At 44.7% G+C, this 18026-nt stretch overlaps 1 protein-coding gene across 1 annotated transcript in view; it reads left to right on the plus strand.

The window, feature by feature from the left end:
* LOC311225722 (uncharacterized protein) overlaps positions 1–18026 on the plus strand; it is a gene marked incomplete at its 3' end in the record, with an annotated part of 96676 nt that overhangs the window by 59874 nt on the left and 18776 nt on the right. The window contains exon 3 of the mRNA XM_084311116.1: positions 5549–5629. Within this exon, the coding sequence (XP_084167242.1) occupies positions 5549–5629 (81 nt within the window). The remainder of the gene's footprint in view (positions 1–5548; positions 5630–18026) is intronic.

An 18026-nucleotide genomic window follows, 5' to 3' on the forward strand; every position in this document is an offset into this window, starting at 1 on the left:
ATACAGGACACTTCAAGCATAATACATGATTGTACAAAAGGATTTGATGAGGTAAATCACAATAGCCCTCGTTGGCTTTTTACATCAAAGACAGTATTGTACATAAATATTAGTCATGTTATGTTAATGAAATAAGACCATAGTACTCTTTGTCACCACATGATAAAACCTGGGTCTAAGATAGGCATCTTACTCTAGTTATCACATTATTCCATATACAGTTTTACTCACATAGGGACAAAGTAGACCATGGTCGGTGGTGGTGGTGGAGACGCAGACTCAGACCCCCTGGGGACGGTGTGTGGCGGGTCTGGCTGGCCTCCCTCTCTATTCTTACTGTTCCAATACTTATAGATTTCATGACCTCACTTTTCTTAACCTAGTTCCACCAATCACAAATATCTAAACACAGGCAGTCCTCATTTGGTGTCTTCTGGTCGTGTGTCTCTGTAACAGCCATGGGTAGCCCCCTCCTTTTTGGACAGAGGGGGGGTTGGACTGTGGCCTCCTTTGAATGAATCAATCATGTTAACATTCCTTCTATTTGGTTCTTCTGTAAGTTACTTTTCTAATAGGTTACTATACTCTTGTTTTATTATTCCAACATTGTTTTCATTCTAAACTAATATACTGCAATTATTTCCTGTGACCTTACCTTGATTAGGCAACTGTCTTTAGGTTTTACTGAGTCACCGTTTTTCTGTGGTGTGTGACTGAGTAAACAATGTCGTCATTAGAGAGGTGTCGCCCGGTGATTTTCAACATGATGAGGTCTGATGACTTCAGCCTTAATAGTGTTTGTGTTGATATAATATTAACCCAGTATAGTCAGTGCTTCTTAGGTTAATACTATTCAATTCACAAGAGCCATCCCAAAACCCCATCTACCAAACTGACACTTTGTATTTTCTGAATCTATTATTGTAAAGATTCAACCACATTACTCTGAACCACAGAGGCATTTCCGCTTTTGGTCTCTTCTTGCTGTGCTCAACTGTCACATGTCTAGGTGTTTGGTTTCTTGGGGGGTTGGAATGGCTCCCTCTCCAACTGTTTTCTTCTAATTGCCGTTGTGTAAGTCATTTCAACATGGGGGGTTGGCCTGAAGGCTCCCCAAAATGTCACACAACCCTGCTGCCTGTTACTGCTTGTTCCATCACTCTGAGAGTCTATGTGATGAACTATTTACCATCACTACAGATACTTTCAGTTTTCTGGGTTAATCTAACATTTTTGATTATGAAATTATGAAGTCATGAAGTCAAGGTTACCACAGTACCTTGCGGAAAAAAATCTAATCTACGAATTCCAATCTGGCTTCAGAACATCCCACTCCACTGACACATGCCTTCTCTATTTGAACGACCACATCAAGCAAGAGGTGGATGCGGGCAAATACTGCGGCATGGTCATGCTGGACCTACAAAAGGCCTTCGACACTGTCAATCACACCATTCTGATTGACAAGCTAAAAGCAATTGGTTTTGATAGTTTATCAGTGAGCTGGATACAATCCTACCTGGAGGGGAGAGAACAGATGGTGGAGGTAAACGGTACCCTATCCCCCCCCCCCTCACAGTGAACTGTGGTGTTCCACAAGGAAGCATACTAGGACCGCTACTGTTCCTAATTTATGCAACTGACATGTCGTCAGCTTGTGACTGCAACTTGTTCCTGTTTGCGGACGACTCAGCCCTGCTGGTCTCTGACAAGAACAAGTTACAGGTTGAAAAAACCCTCAGCTCGGAACTAGGCAAAATCTGCATATGGCTCGCCGACAACAAACTATCATTACACATGGGCAAAACAGAGTCCATTCTCTTCGGTTCAAATAACAAACTCAGCAAGACCGACGGCTTCTCAGTTACAGTGGGTGACAATATTGTCACAAGGAAAGATGAAATTACCTACCTGGGTTCCATCCTAGAGGCTAATCTTTCCTGTGACAAAATGGCATCCAATGTAATAAAAAAATTCAACCAACGAACTCGATTCTTGTACCGGATCTCCTCTCTGGTAAACAAGAATACCCTGAAGACTCTGGCAGGAGCACTCATTCAAGGGTACTACGACTATGCTTGCACCTCATGGTACCAAAGCACCTCAAAGGCACTAAAAACCAAATTACAAACATCTAAAAAAAAACTAGTCAGACTACTGCTTGACCTGACTCCTAGAACCCACCTCACCCCTGCCCACTTTGCCAACCTAGGATGGCTTAGAGTAGACGACAGAGTACAGCAACTTGCAATGGGCCTGGTCTACAAGATACACTACACCAGTGGTTCCCAAAGTCGGGGTCGCGACCCAAAGGTGGGCCGCGAGCAGCCACGGGTGGGCCGCGAGATGATTTAAAAAAATAAAAATAAAAAATAAAAATAAATATTTTTTTCATTTTTTATTTTTTATTTTTTTATTATTATTTTTTTGTCAGGCCACTGAACTTAGAAGCAGGCCAGGACAGTGTTTCTAGTTGTATTCTAAAATTCTATTCTATTGTATTCTAAAATGTGACTATATGGTTTTATATTAACTTAATAAATAAACAAAAACGAAAAATCTACTTATTTCAACGAACATTTCAAACTAAATAACAGATTATGCACATAAAACGCTGAAAACAACCGAAGCAACAATAGTATTTTAATGAGGCTATTATTATTATCATTATTATTTTGCAACAAGTTAGCCCTCTCATAAATAGCACATATAAATGAATAACTAACTTGAACTAACTTAATAGGATTGAAGTGATATTTGGCTTAAAAAATCGGTCGCCTGGCAAAAAAAAAGAAAAAAAAGCCTGACGATGTGCATTGGGCCGCGGCTCTCTGACGCCTTATTTTCTGGGCCCTGGCCTGAAAAGTTTGGGAACCCCTGCACTACACGACCAAGGTACCCATGTACATGTCAAAATACTTCCCAAAGGTCAGTGAATACCACGATCACAACACCAGAGGGATCTCCAAAAATCATGTGAAACCCAGATTCGGCTCAAACAAGGGACTAAACACGTTTTGCAATTATGCCACATCAATGTGGAACGCCCTACCCAAAGCTGTAAAGGAATGTGAATCACTACCCACTTTCAAAAACACTCTCAAAGAACACCTACGGGAGACTGCAATTCGAAACTGGACCCTACAAATGTCCTAACCCAGTTGTACAGTAAAGACCAAGTATGGCTTTGTCAGTATTCCAATGTACAGTGTCCCCCCCCTACCCAACCCCCCCCCCCCCCCCCCACCTCCAATGTACAGCCCCACCCAACCCCACCCCACCTACCCAACCTCCTCCAATGTACAGTTTCTATGTCAAATGTATGTCAGTATTCCAATGTACAGTGTACAGTGTCCCCCCCTACCCACCCCCCACCCCCCACCTCCAATGTACAGCCCCACCCAACCCCACCCCACCTACCCAACCTCCTCCAATGTACAGTTTCTATGTCAAATGTATATACACTCTTTTTCTGGATTTTTTTGTATCACAAACAGTACTGTATTTGCAAATCTGGTATGTCATAAATGTATAGATGTAGCAGTACTGTCTATCTGTATGTCGTGTGTGTCATATGATGAATTGAAAATGGGGGACCCTGATGTAAACAAGACGAAAGTCTTTCTCTGGTCTGCATCCCCTTAACAATTGTATGTATTGAGCTGTACTGTACTGTACCCATTCTGCAATCTGTTAATAAACTTTTCAATCAATCAATCAATCAATGCAGTGTTGTAGTTTTCAACATTTTCACCTTTTAATTTTAACCCAATGCTGCCATCTACTGACAACATTTAGTGTTGTCTAATCGTCACCTTGAAAGCCACTTCCGTATACTAGCGTCGCCCCAAACCCATTCTAGAGATTCCCACTTTTTACTGGGAGTGGGGCGTGGCCGTATTTGGTCCCAGACAATAAGAGTGGCTGCGATTGGTCACCGTGACGTACTAAAGATATGAATGAATGAATGAAAATGAATGAATGAATGAATGAATGAATGAATGAATGAATGAAAATTTTATTTAACAGATTGCAGAATGGGTACAATACAGTACGGCTCAATACATACAATTGTTAAGGGGATGCAGACCTGAGAAAGACGTTTGTCTTGTTTCCATCAGGGTCCCCCATTTTCAATTCATATAGACATTTATGACATACACAACATACATGACATTTATGGCATAGGGACATATAGGTACGGCGGCACGGTGGTGTAGTGGTTAACACTGTCGCCTCACAGCAAGAAGGTCCAGGGTTCGATTCCCGCTTGGGGACCAGGTTTCCATGATCCCAGGTACCCAGGTGGGGTATCTCCCAGGCCTTTCTGTGTGGAGTTTGCATGTTCTCCCCGTGCTCGCAAGGGTTTCCCCCCCGATAAGATAAACCCAATGGAAAAAACATGCACAACAACAGATCGCTAACGCTGTGGCGTCCTTGACGAAGACGGGCAGGAGCACTTGGATTGGTCCCCTGGCGCGGCCCTCGCCGACGCCTGTCTGCTCCCAGCTGCCCTTGGGGGGAAGGACGACGGGATGGGTTAATCGCAGAGATGAATCGCATCTGCGATCCTACAAAGAACAATGCATTCGTGTGTGTTCCAGTGTGTGTGTGTGTAACCGTGTGTGCTAACCGCTAAACATTGAGGATAGTTGCATGCCAATTAAAGACCTCTGAACAGGTCCTGCATTATCATTATCAGGTATTTAGTACTGATACATTTGTGACATAAGCGGTATTCAAATATACAGTACTGTTACCCCTAGATCCTAGACAGAGTATATACATATGATGGGGAGGGCACTGTACATTAGGAGGGGGTGGGTGGGTGGGAGGGAAATATACATACGGCGGGGAGGGAAGGAGCTGATTATGCTCCAGGAGGGGACAATTACACTTTGGTGATTGTAAAGTGGCCATCTTCGATGACATCACGCCCGAAGTGCTAGCTCAGAGAGGGGAATATCGAGATGTCATGGCCCGGTTGTGGAAGTTGGGCCTTCGCCCAACTTTGCTATACCCAGCCAGACTCTCTGTGAAAATGAAGGAAGAAGAACACCGTCAGATATGGCCGCTAATAATGGCGAAGGAGTATGTGAAACTAGCTGACATGTACTCACTCCAGCTAGCTGAAAGATTATGTTGAATGACACTGTGTGCTATCGTAACAGGCTAACCTAGGTTTGTTTAACCAAGCTAGCTGGACAATTGCTAAATGCTACACGTGCTCATTCAAGCTAACTGGGCATATGAGCGAATAGACACAACAGGTATGTGTAATGACACTGTTTGCTATTTCGGCTAGGTGATTTAGTGAGGGGGGGACTGGGTATATTTTGTATTTGTTTTTTTGTCAGGCTTTGTTGTCTTGTCATTATTGTAGTTATTGTTGTCGTCAATGTTGTGTTTGTTTTTGAAAAAAATTTAAAATAAAAATTGGATAAAAAAAATTTAAATAAAGAGAGAAGCTATATAAAAGACAATATAAGCTTTCCTGCTTTCTCTCCTGCTCTTTCACACTCTCTCTCTCTTTTTCTTTTATAATCAGTATGCAGAGATGAAGGCAGAGACTGAGAAAAGGCAGCTTCAGAGGCGATTGGCTGACCAATTTCTCACCATGGAAGATGAGGTGAGAGACCGTTTCAGCCGAGGATCAAACCTGAATGGTCACTATTACAATAAAACAGCGGAATGCCACAAAATTGGAGTAGGGTATATCTGCAGAGCCACAGAGCCCAATGTCTGGGCGGGGCTTCGTGGCGTGGACGGGTTTGAGGCGGGGCTTCGTGGCATGGACGGGTTTGAGGCGGGGCTTCGTGGCATGGACAAGTCTTTGCACTACTGCGCATGCGGATGAGGGAGGGGGGGGCTCTCTCCCTCTCTCTCTCGTTTACGACATATTTATTGATTGAAAAGTTTATTAACAGATTGCAGAATGGGTACAGTACAGTACAGCTCAATACATACAATTGTTAAGGGGATGCAGACCAGAGAAAGACTTTCATCTTGTTTACATCAGGGTCCCCCATTTTCAATTCATCATACATACATCATACATACATACATCATACTTTATTTGTACTTGTACTATTTTGTACTTTACCAGCTGCACAGTTGTACTGAGCAACTCCCAGCAGGTGTGAGTGTGTGCAATGAATGAATGAATGAATGAAAACTTTATTAACAGATTGCAGAATGGGTACAGTACAGTACAGCTCAATACATACAATTGTTAAGGGGATGCAGACCAGAGAAAGACTTTCGTCTTGTTTACATCAGGGTCCCCCATTTTCAATTCATCGTAAATTGTAAGTGATGATGTAAGTACCTCCCGCTCCTCCTGCAGGCCGTTGCTGTGAGTAAGAGTGGGTCTCATTCCCGAAAATTTTTCAAAGATATATTCTGGAAGATTTATCTTGGAACCATTGAGACATAATCTATGACAAGTACACTCCTGAACGTGCTGGTAATATGTCTTAAGTGGCTGAAAAGGTCGCACAAATTATATTATCTGATATCTGCTTGGAGAATGGCATTATGTCTTAAACTCTAAAGCTTCAGCTTATTTGCATACAAAACAACGCCTCCATAGCTCCTTATAAGGCAACTGGTGACGCAGCTGTGTGAAATGGAATGGCGGAAGTGCTTTGCGAGCCGCGTGATTACGAAACCTAGCGTCAGTCAGTGCCAATCAGAGAGCGTCTCCGAGAAATGCGGCTAGGTTTCGTAATCACGCTTGCGCCCATCAAAACTAGATTCGATTAATGTATTGGCATCATATACAGCTCGCGGTACACACCTGCCGCAGCGCGCGCGCACACACAGACACACACACACACGCGCGCGCGCAGTACTGTATATGAATGAAGGAATGACATATAATATATATAGCCTACGGCGGGCGTAATGAATGAACGCAGTATGGCTTATTATTCCATAATTAAGCCTATAGGCTACTGTTCATTCGTAGGCGCACACAGGGGTGCAGTGCTGGGCATACGCGGTCAAACGACGTTTGGGCTTCGTCACTGAGGCCGAAGTGCGCGCATCCTATTATTATGCAAAGTCTAGGTGATAAGTGCCGGCGCGACGACACAAAAATGACTCGTTGCGGCACTTATCACCTAGACTTTGCATAATAATAGGATACCGACAACCAAATACAAGCCCTGTAGGTGGGGGGTTGCTTGATCTCTCGACTGGAAGGATGAGACAAGGTGCATCATCTGTTCTGTGCGCAACCGAGGGAACATGTATGCGCGTGCGCGGGCGTTTGGCCTTCGCCCATATTACGACTGCCCCCCTGGGCGCACACAAGACTTGTTATGGAATATTAATGCAGTCTATTTCCACCGATTAGCTTTAGTTCTTATTTATTTATCCACTGTCATTTCAGTGTTGGTGTATATGCTATATAGTGTATTTCAATATAAGTTTAATTGATTAATGATATATTCGAAGGAATGCAGGTTTATAGCTATATCAACCCCCTCCAATGTACAGTAAATGACCAAGTATGGTTTTGTCAATATTCCAATGTACAGTTTTGCTTGTACAGTGTAAGTCTATCCCCCACCCACCCAGCTCCTACCCAACCTCCTCCAACAGTTTCTACGTCAAATGTACTCTCTTTTCTGGACTCTTTTTGTATCACAAACAGTACTGTATTTGCAAATCTGGTATGTCATAAATGTATAGATGTAGCAGTACTGTCTATCTGTGTCATGTGTGTCATATATGATATGATGAATTGAAAATGGGGGACCCTGATGTAAACAAGACTGGTCTGCATCCCCTTATGTAATTGAGCTGTACTGTACTGTACCCATTCTGCAATCTGTTAATAAAGTGTTCAATCAATCAATCAATCAATCAATCAATCAAACAAAGGTCTGTCCCATTGTATACCAATCAATGGGATACATTGCATGTTGACCTGCATTCTTTCAAATGTATATAATTAATCATTAAAACAGAAATACAAATTCCACAGAAGGCATTAAATTATTATTATTTTCAATCATTTCACAATAATTGCATAATTGTGTTTGAATATCTGAGTAATTAAAGTAATTATACATTTGCCCAAAATAGCTGGTTCAGATATGGTTAAGCAGCTGCCCTGTGATCAGATGAATCCATATTATTTATTTTTCCGACATCAAATGCGTAATTTCTTATCGTACAAATATTGTCATATTTATTTTAATTATTAAGTAATTAATTCCAAGGAGGCCTGTAGCGTTAACGTGAAGGAATCACTATGAGAACACAGTCTGTCAAGTTATAATAACATTTTTAATTAGTCAATCAATCATGAGATTTGATCGTGGGCTGAGAGCATATTTAAGTGTGCTCCTCAGCACTCTTAAATCTGCTCTCAGCCACGATCAAATAAGATCTCAGGAAAGTTTGGGGACTCCCACTCCCAGCCCTAATATGTCTTAAATGGGCCGAAATCTGGCTAAGACGAAATATTTTGTCGTAACTTCGTTCGGGAATGAGACCCATTGCAAGTTCACTCTGAGTCCCAAACGTGCTGGTAATATGTTTTAAGGGGCTGAAACGGTCGCACCTGTGATATGATCTGATGTCTGCTTGGAGAATGGCATTATGTCTTAAACTCAAAAGCGTGTTCCCGTTCAGGTAATTTGCATACAAAACAACGCCTCCAGAGGCCCTTATAAGGCAAAGTAATGACGCAGCTGTGTGGAAATGGATGCGGAAGTGCCTTGCGAGTCTTGCACGACCCATCGAAATGAGATTAGATTAATGTATTGTCATCATATAGTACAGCTCGTGGTGCACCTGCCGCACACACACACATGCACACACACACACACACACACACACGCACACGCACACGCACACATACACATACACACACACACACACACACACACACACACACACACAGTATACTGTAGCCTACGCGTAATGAATGAACGCAGTATAGGCTTATTATTCCATTAATGCCTACGGCGTAATGAATGAACGCAGTATAGGCTTATTATTCCATTAATGACTTGTTGCATTAGGATTTAGTAGATATGCTCTGCCCTACGTACAGTATAGGTACAGTCTGTACTTATACTGTACGTAGGGCAGAGGCAGAGCATATATAGTATCTACTAAATCCTAATGAAACAAGTAACTAGAATATATTAAGCCTATACTGTTCATTAGACACGTATGCCATACTGGCGCACACAAAACTTGTTATGGAATATTAATGCAGACTATTTCCATGCGATTAGCTTTAGTTCTTATTTATTTATTTATCCACTGTCATTTCAGTGTTGGTGTAATAGGCTTATAGTGTATTTCAATATAAGTTTAATTGATTAATGATATATTCGAAGGAATGCAGGTTTAAGTAGGTTTGTACTACATTCTGTTGTGGAAGGACATCACATTCACTGAGAGACTTACACTGCATCAGGGTAAGACATTTTAAGTAATTTAGTAATATCTTTAAGTCCATCTTTCTTTCACCAAAGTACAAACAGAGAATTAAAAGTACTCCTGTAGTCTCGCGAGAGGTGCAGAAATGGGATTTGACGTCAGAGGAGACGCTCCGGTCAGTGTTTCACTACACAGACTGGAATGTGTTCCGCGACACAGATAACATTAATGTCTACACGGAAACAGTGCTGGACTATGTTTGTACTAGGGTGAAAGAAACAATCCCCACTACCAAAATGAAAGTTTACCCAAATCAAAAACCCTGGGTAGACAAATCCGTCCGTGAAGCTCTGAGAGAGCGCACCAAAGCATACAACGACGGCCTAGTGGCAGGCAACATGAATGACCACAAGGTGGCGCGATACAACGTAAGGAGGACAGTGTCAGAGGCCAAACGGCGCTACAGGGATAAAATTGAACTCCAGTTTGAACAAGCTGACTCTAGAGCTATGTGGCAGGGGCTCAAAACGATGACAGACTACAAAGGCGCCTCCCTCAAACTGAACAGTGACATCTCCTTAGCAAATGACCTCAATACCTTCTATGCGAGGTTTGATGCTGGTAATAACAACACCAGCTCACAAGCCTCGGCAATGGGGGGGGGGGGGGGTCGGCTGCTGATGGAGGCGCAGTGTTCAGGGTAACAGAGCATGAGGTGAGGCGGACCTTTAAAAAAGTGAATATCAGGAAGGCAGCAGGTCCGGACGGCATCCCCGGCCGCGTCCTAAAAGTCTGTGCCGACCAACTGGCCCCAGTATTCACTGACATATTTAACCTGTCCTTAGAACAGGCTGTCATCCCCACCTGCCTGAAGAAGTCCACTATTATCCCTGTACCCAAAAAATCCAAGCCTGCTTGCCTCAACGACTACCGCCCTGTAGCTCTCACCTCCATAGCCATGAAGTGCTTTGAGAAGCTAGTAAAGGGCTACATCTGCTCCTCCCTCCCCATCAACATGGACCCCCTGCAATTTGCATACCGCCCCAACAGGTCCACGGAGGACGCCATAGCCCATGTGCTGCACACAGCAGCATCACACCTGGACAAGAGGCAGGGGAACTATGTGAGAATGCTATTCATCGACTACAGCTCGGCATTCAATACCATAGTCCCCTCCATACTCATAGCCAAGCTCAGGGACCTGGGCTTGGGCTATGACCTCTGCCAGTGGGTCTTGGACTTCCTGACTGGCAGACCCCAGGTGGTGAGAGCAGGCAACTGCACCTCCTCATCCATCACCCTCAACATAGGGGCCCCCCAGGGCTGTGTTCTGAGTCCCCTCCTCTACTCCCTGTACACACACGACTGTGTGGCTCAGCGGAGTAGCAATACAATCATCAAATTTGCTGACGACACAGTGGTGGTGGGCCTGATCTCTGCCAACGACGAGAGGGCCTACCTGGAAGAGGTCAAGGTCCTGGCGGGATGGTGCCAGGAAAACAGCCTCTCCCTGAACGTCAGCAAAACAAAGGAGATGATTGTGGACTTCAGGAGGTCGGGGGTCAAGGACTACAGCCCCCTCAGCATCGACGGGGCACCGGTTGAGAGAGTCAACAGCTTTAAGTACCTCGGAGCCTACATATCCGAGGACTTGACATGGACCACACACATTGACAGTGTTGTGAAGAAGGCACGACAACGCCTCTACTTCCTCAGGCGCCTAAGGAAGTTCCAAGTCAGCCAGAAGATCCTTAAGAACTTCTACTCATGTACAATAGAGAGCATCTTGACCGGCAACATCACCTCCTGGTTTGGGAATAGCACTGCACAAGACCGAAGCAGACTACAAAGAGTGACACGTTCAGCCGAACGCACAATTGGAGGGGGGCTCCCCACCCTCCAGAACATTTACTACAAGCGTTGCAAGGGCAAGGCTAAGAGAATCATTAAAGACTCCAGTCACCCGAACAACTGCCTCTTTGAACTGCTGCGGTCAGGCAAGCGATACCGGAGTCTCAAGGCGAGCACAGAAAGACTCAGAAGAAGCTTCTATCCCCAGGCCATCAGGCTGCTAAACGAACAATGAATGAACACTACACAACAACAACCACCAAACGCACATAGCACACACATCCACACGCACACACTCACTTTAAACAAACACACTGTAGCACCCACTCCACACACTTTATAGCACACACCCACTTTAAACAAACACACTGTAGCACCCACTCCCCACACTTTATATTTATGGATGAAGGATTGCACTACAACTCGTACACCTTACTGTAAATTGTACCTAAAATTGTACCTCATCCCATTTCTGCTTTGCACTAGATAGTACTGTACATTAGTACACTGCATAGTATTGTGTATTGTATATTATATGGTAACTCAGAACATTGTACATATGTCTATACCGAACACTGTGACCTCATTTTTCTTCTTCTAAATTCATGCTATATTATGTTATTATGTTATTTGATACTATCTTGTCTAGCACAGTCTCTGGAGCGTAACAGTAAGAAGCATTTTGTATGAAAGTATTCTGTACTTCTGTATGACAACTATTAAAGAACTTGAACTTGAACTTGAACTAAACTGAGACTTGATTTCTGACCTGACCAGCTGACTTGATTAAGGGGCGTGTTTAAAGCGGCCATTTTGTTTCCTTAAGTGCCCCATTAAAGGCTGCTTCCTTCTTAAAGACAGCACTTGTGTACTGAGTGTGCTATCAAAGGCCTGTCACTGCTTAAAAGTAGAACCTCAGCCTCAGCCTCTCCTGGAATCACTCTGTACTACATTCTGTTGTGGAAGGACATCACATTCACTGAGAGACTTACACTGCATCAGGGTAAGACATTTTAAGTAATTTAGTAATATCTTTAAACTGAGACTTGATTTCTGACCTGACCAGCTGACTTGATTAAGGGGCGTGTTTAAAGCGGCCATTTTGTTTCCTTAAGTGCCCCATTAAAGGCTGCTTCCAGCTTAAAGACAGCACTTGTGTACTGAGTGTGCTATCAAAGGCCTGTCACTGCTTAAAAGCAGAACCTCAGCCTCTCCTGGAATCACTCTGTACTACATTCTGTTGTGGAAGGACATCACATTCACTGAGAGACTTACACTGCATCAGGGTAAGACATTTTAAGTAATTTAGTAATATCTTTAAACTGAGACTTGATTTCTGACCTGACCAGCTGACTTGATTAAGGGGCGTGTTTAAAGCGGCCATTTTGTTTCCTTAAGTGCCCCATTAAAGGCTGCTTCCTGCTTAAAGACAGCACTTGTGTACTGAGTGTGCTATCAAAGGCCTGTCACTGCTTAAAAGCAGAACCTCAGCCTCTCCTGGAATCACTCTGTACTACATTCTGTTGTGGAAGGACATCACATTCACTGAGAGACTTACACTGCATCAGGGTAAGACATTTTAAGTAATTTAGTAATATCTTTAAACTGAGACTTGATTTCTGACCTGACCAGCTGACTTGATTAAGGGGCGTGTTTAAAGCGGCCATTTTGTTTCCTTAAGTGCCCCCCCAGGTGTTAGACAACACTAATTAGTGATAGGGATTTAAAGGCTTGCTGGCTTAGCGTCAGCGAAGCGGCAAGAAACAAAGAGGGACAAAGAGGAGTTATCCACAGAGGAATCCAGGGATCCACCTAGTGCTAAGTACACCATAATCCTATCTTACACTCCACTCTAAAAAACCTCCCTTTCCCTCCCACTCTGCTATTTCTCTACTTCCTCCCTGCCACCCTTGACACCACAATGTGTATCATACCTATATCCACAATCTGCTCATCCAGAACCGATTCAACCCACCCACGGCAGTTTGCTAGCAACCCGGCTAATCTCTCCTACCCTCCTACAGCCACTAATACACCTGTCACAGTACGGGGAGGATTATGGAACTGTCAATCAGCAGTCAAGAAAGCTGACTTCATTACTGCCTACGCCCATAGTCAAAATCTGCAGCTCCTGGCTCTAACTGAGACCTGGATAACCCCCAATAACTCATCAACACCTGCAGCATTATCTACAAACAATAACTTCACTCACACACCTCGACCTTCCAGACGGGGTGGAGGCACTGACCTCATGACATCTCCTTCATGGGCTACAAACTTAACACCTGTCACTCTCCTCTTTCGAATATCATGCAGTATCTGTCTCTAATCCTTTCAATCTCACCATTGTTACACTCTACCGCCCTCCAGGTCCGCTCGATCACTTCACAGATGAGCTGGACATGCTTCTAAGCTCCTTACCGGAAGATGGTACCCCTCTCCTTCTATTGGGCGACTTCAACCTGCCTGACTCATCTCAGTCAGTCATAGTAGTCTCCCTCCTACAATCGTTTGACCTGACTCCCACTGCCATGCCTCCCACCCACAAAGCAGGCAACTCCTTGGATCTCATATTTTCCCGTAACTCCAGCATCATTAACACCACGGTAACTCCCCTACATGTATCTGACCATTCCTTCATATCCTTCTCACTAACTCTCATGCTTAACCGAAAGGTCTTCACCCCAACTCAAACCGTCTCACTCAGATGCAACCTGGCCTCCCTATCCCCCTCCACCCTCTCCTCTGACATACTATCCGCTCTACCTTTGAGTGACACCTTCTCTGCTCTCTCCGCAGAGATGGCAACCTCCACCCTCCTCTCAGCCCTTACAACCTCCTTCGACAAGCTCTGTCCCCTCGTTGAGAAACCTGCCCGCCGTTCCCCACCCAGTCCATGGCTGACAGATCCAGTGAGAGAACAGCTGAAAGGTCCTATAAGACAGGTCCTGAGAGCAGCTGAAAGGAAGTATAGAAAGTCACGCCTCACTGCTGACATCGACACATATCACAACCTCTTGTTAACATTCTCCAAAACCATTATTAATGCCAACGCTTCTTTCTTTCACCATAGGATCGAGGCCTCTGCCAAGAATCTACGCAAACTGCATGCTACCATGTCCTCCCTCCTCACTCCCCCCCCACCCCCCCCTCCCTCATCTTTCTCTGCCGAAGACTTTGCGATCTTCTTTGAGGAAAAAGTGGAGAACATCCGCAGCTCCTTCTCCCAACCCCCACCAATTCCAAATGCTGAATCGAGAACCTCATCCTTCACTCTGTCATCTTTCTCTCCCATTACAGAAGCCGAGACCCTGACACTGGTAACGTTGAACCGTCCGACTACATGCCAGCTGGACCGGCTACCCTCCCCACTCCTCCAGACCATAGCACCAGACATCCTCCCATTCCTAACTGCAACCATCAACTCCTCACTCAACTCGGGGGTGGTCCCCACCTCCCTAAAACAAGCCAGAGTCACGCCCCTCATAAAAAAACCATCCCTGAACCCTACCGTCATAGGCAACTACCGTCCTGTCTCTCTTCTCTCCTTCCTTTCTAAAACACTTGAACGTGCTGTATCCAGCCAACTTACTGCTTATCTCTTACAGAATGACCTCCTAGACCCTAATCAGTCAGGCTTCAGGACTGGTCACTCCACAGAGACAGCCCTCATTGCGGTCACAGAGGCACTTCACTTAGCAAAAGCGAAAGGCCTCTCCTCTGTCCTGATTCTCCTAGATCTATCTGCAGCCTTCGACACAGTCAACCACCAGATCCTCCTCGCGGCCCTCGCAGGAATGGGAGTGGCTGGCTCTGCGCTGACATGGCTGTCATCATACCTCAATGACCGCTCCTACCAAGTGTCATGGAGAGGGACCCTGTCAGCCACCCGCCCCCTGCGGACGGGTGTCCCCCAGGGCTCGGTTTTAGGACCCCTTCTCTTCTCTCTCTACACTAAATCACTGGGTAACATTATCACGTCTCATGGCTTCTCCTACCATTGTTATGCCGACGATACTCAACTCTTCCTCTCCTTCCCTCCCTCAGATATCCACGTCTCTGAGCGGATCTCGGCCTGTCTGTCCGACATCTCCGCCTGGATGACGACAGACCACCTCAAACTGAACCTAAGCAAAACAGAATTGCTCCACCTGCCGGCCAAATCCTCCGCCCTGACCGACCTTTCCATTACAGTCGAGAATGCAGCTGTGACCGCGTCCCCGACCGCCAAGAACCTTGGTGTTGTCCTCGACGACCAGTTGAACTTCTCTGCTCACATCGCAGCGACAACCAGAACCTGCCGATTCCTCCTGAGCAACGTCAGAAGGATCCGCCCCTTCCTGACAAAAGAAGCCACCCAACTCCTCGTCCAATCAACAGTCATCTCCCGCCTCGACTACTGCAACGCACTGCTCGCTGGCCTCCCGGCCACTGCCACTAAGCATCTTCAACTCATTCAGAACGCAGCGGCCCGCCTGATTTCAAACCTACCGAAGTCGGCCCATGTCACCCCACTTCTTAGGGACCTGCACTGGCTCCCCATTGCTGCACGAATCCGCTTCAAGGCCCTCGACCTAGCATACCGTGCGGCAAAGGGAACCGCTCCCGCCTACCTCCGGTCAATGGTCTCTAACTACACACCCTCAAGACCCCTACGCTCTGCATCTTCTGGCTGCCTCAGACCTACTCCTATCCAAGCTCCGGGAGGGTCATCAAAGAGAAGTCGCCTATTCTCAGTCCTTGCCCCACAATGGTGGAATGAACTACCCACCCGAGTTAGGACAGCCGAAACACGTCCAATCTTTCGCCGTCAACTAAAGACGCACTTCTTCAACCATTATCTGAAAAAAAAATAATAAAAAAAAAAAAAAAAAACTAACCTTACTGTCATGCACTTGTCCTAATAAACTAACCTACACTGTAGCACTCAACACTTTGATGAACATTGTTGCTCAGCTGATAGAGTTGTGCCCTTCCTGATGGCTTGTCGTACAGAACATGTAAGTCGCTTTGGATAAAAGCATCAGCTAAATGACTAAATGTAAATGTAAATGTAATGTAAGCTATATCAACCCCCTCCAATGTGCAGTAAATGACCAAGTATGGTTTTGTCAATATTCCAATGTACAGTTTTGCTTGTACAGTGTCCCCCCCCCCCCCTCCTACCCAACCCCCCCCCCCCCCCCCCAACCACCTCCAATGTACAGTCCCCCCCCCCCACCCACCCAACCCCACCCCACCTACCCAACCTCCTCCAACAGTTTCTACGTCAAATGTATATACTCTCTTTTCTGGACTCTTTTTGTATCACAAACAGTACTGTATTTGCAAATCTGGTATGTCATAAATGTATAGATGTAGCAGTACTGTCTATCTGTATGTCGTGTGTGTCATATATGTTATGAGGAATTGAAAATGGGGGACCCTGATGTAAACAAGACGGAAGTCTTTCTCTGGTCTGCATCCCCTTAACAATTGTATGTAATTGAACTGTACTGTACTGTACCCATTCTGCAATCTGTTAATAAAGTTTTCAATCAATCAATCAATCAATCAATCAATCAATCAATCAATCAATCAATCAAAGGTATGTCCCATTGTATACCAATTGTAACGGCCAAAATGGATTAATGTGCAGTGGATTCATGTGACCAGGGGGTGGCGCTTCTTTTATTTAAGCGTCAGGTAAACCTGTAGGAGGAGGAGTTTTGACCCGGATAAGGGCAATGGTTTTTGACCGCACGCACGTATACGAACACGCCACAGGGTGAAATGTTTGTAGGCAATTAGATATCGTATTAATTATTATTTAATCAGTTTAAGGAACAAAAGCAAGGATATTCTGTTTGCACGGTGAAGCAAATAAATATCATTTTTCAAGTAAGCTGCCTGCATTGTGTCATTGGGACAAGGACTGTTTTGGTATGAGACCAGGAATATAACGGCGCGTCAGCCAGTCTAACTACGGGATCAAAATTGCTCAGTAGCTCCGTATAAGACGGGAGCTCCTTTAATACCAATCAATGGGATATATTGCATGTTGACCTGCATTCTTTCAAATGTATATAATTAATCATTAAATGGCTTGATTCAGAACTCTCATATAAATATCACATTGATAATATTGTTAGAAAAGTCAACTTTAGTGCTGGTGTTCTCTACCGCAACAGAAAATGTTTCACACTCCCTGTCGGAAAGAAACTGGTTCAGCAACTAATTTTACCCACCATGGATTACGCTGACGTAGTTTACCAAACTGCATCTAAAACCAACCCTTCTTCACTAAACACACTATTCAACCGTCTATGCAGATTTGCTCTTGGCTGCCCATATTTGACACACCACTGCACCATGTATGAAAATCTTAATTTGCCAGCTCCCACAGTAAGACGACAGCAGCACTCTCTCTCTCTCTCTCTCTCTCTCTCTCTCTCTCTCTCTCTCTCTCTCTCTCTCTCTCTCTCTCTCTCTCTCTCTCTCTCTCTCTCTCTCTCTCTCTCTCTCTCTCTCTCTCTCTCTCTCCCGGACTGCCTGGGTAGTAAAAAAGCAATAAATGCTAAAAAAAGAAATCTTTAGAAATAAAAAACAATGTATGAATGAAAAAATATAACGTTCCCACATCCGGAACGATAGATACCCGATGTTGAATGGGCCATAGTAATGCAGATATAGCTATAATATTTAAAAAGTTATAGCCCTGCAAAGAAGGTAAACATCTCCATAGGCTTACAGCGGTGGCAGAGAGGGCATAATGATGGGCACAATGCATG

The sequence above is a fragment of the Notolepis coatsorum genome, assembly GCF_963971535.1.
Source record: "Notolepis coatsorum genome assembly, chromosome: 3".
NCBI classification, from domain to species: domain Eukaryota; kingdom Metazoa; phylum Chordata; class Actinopteri; order Aulopiformes; family Paralepididae; genus Notolepis; species Notolepis coatsorum.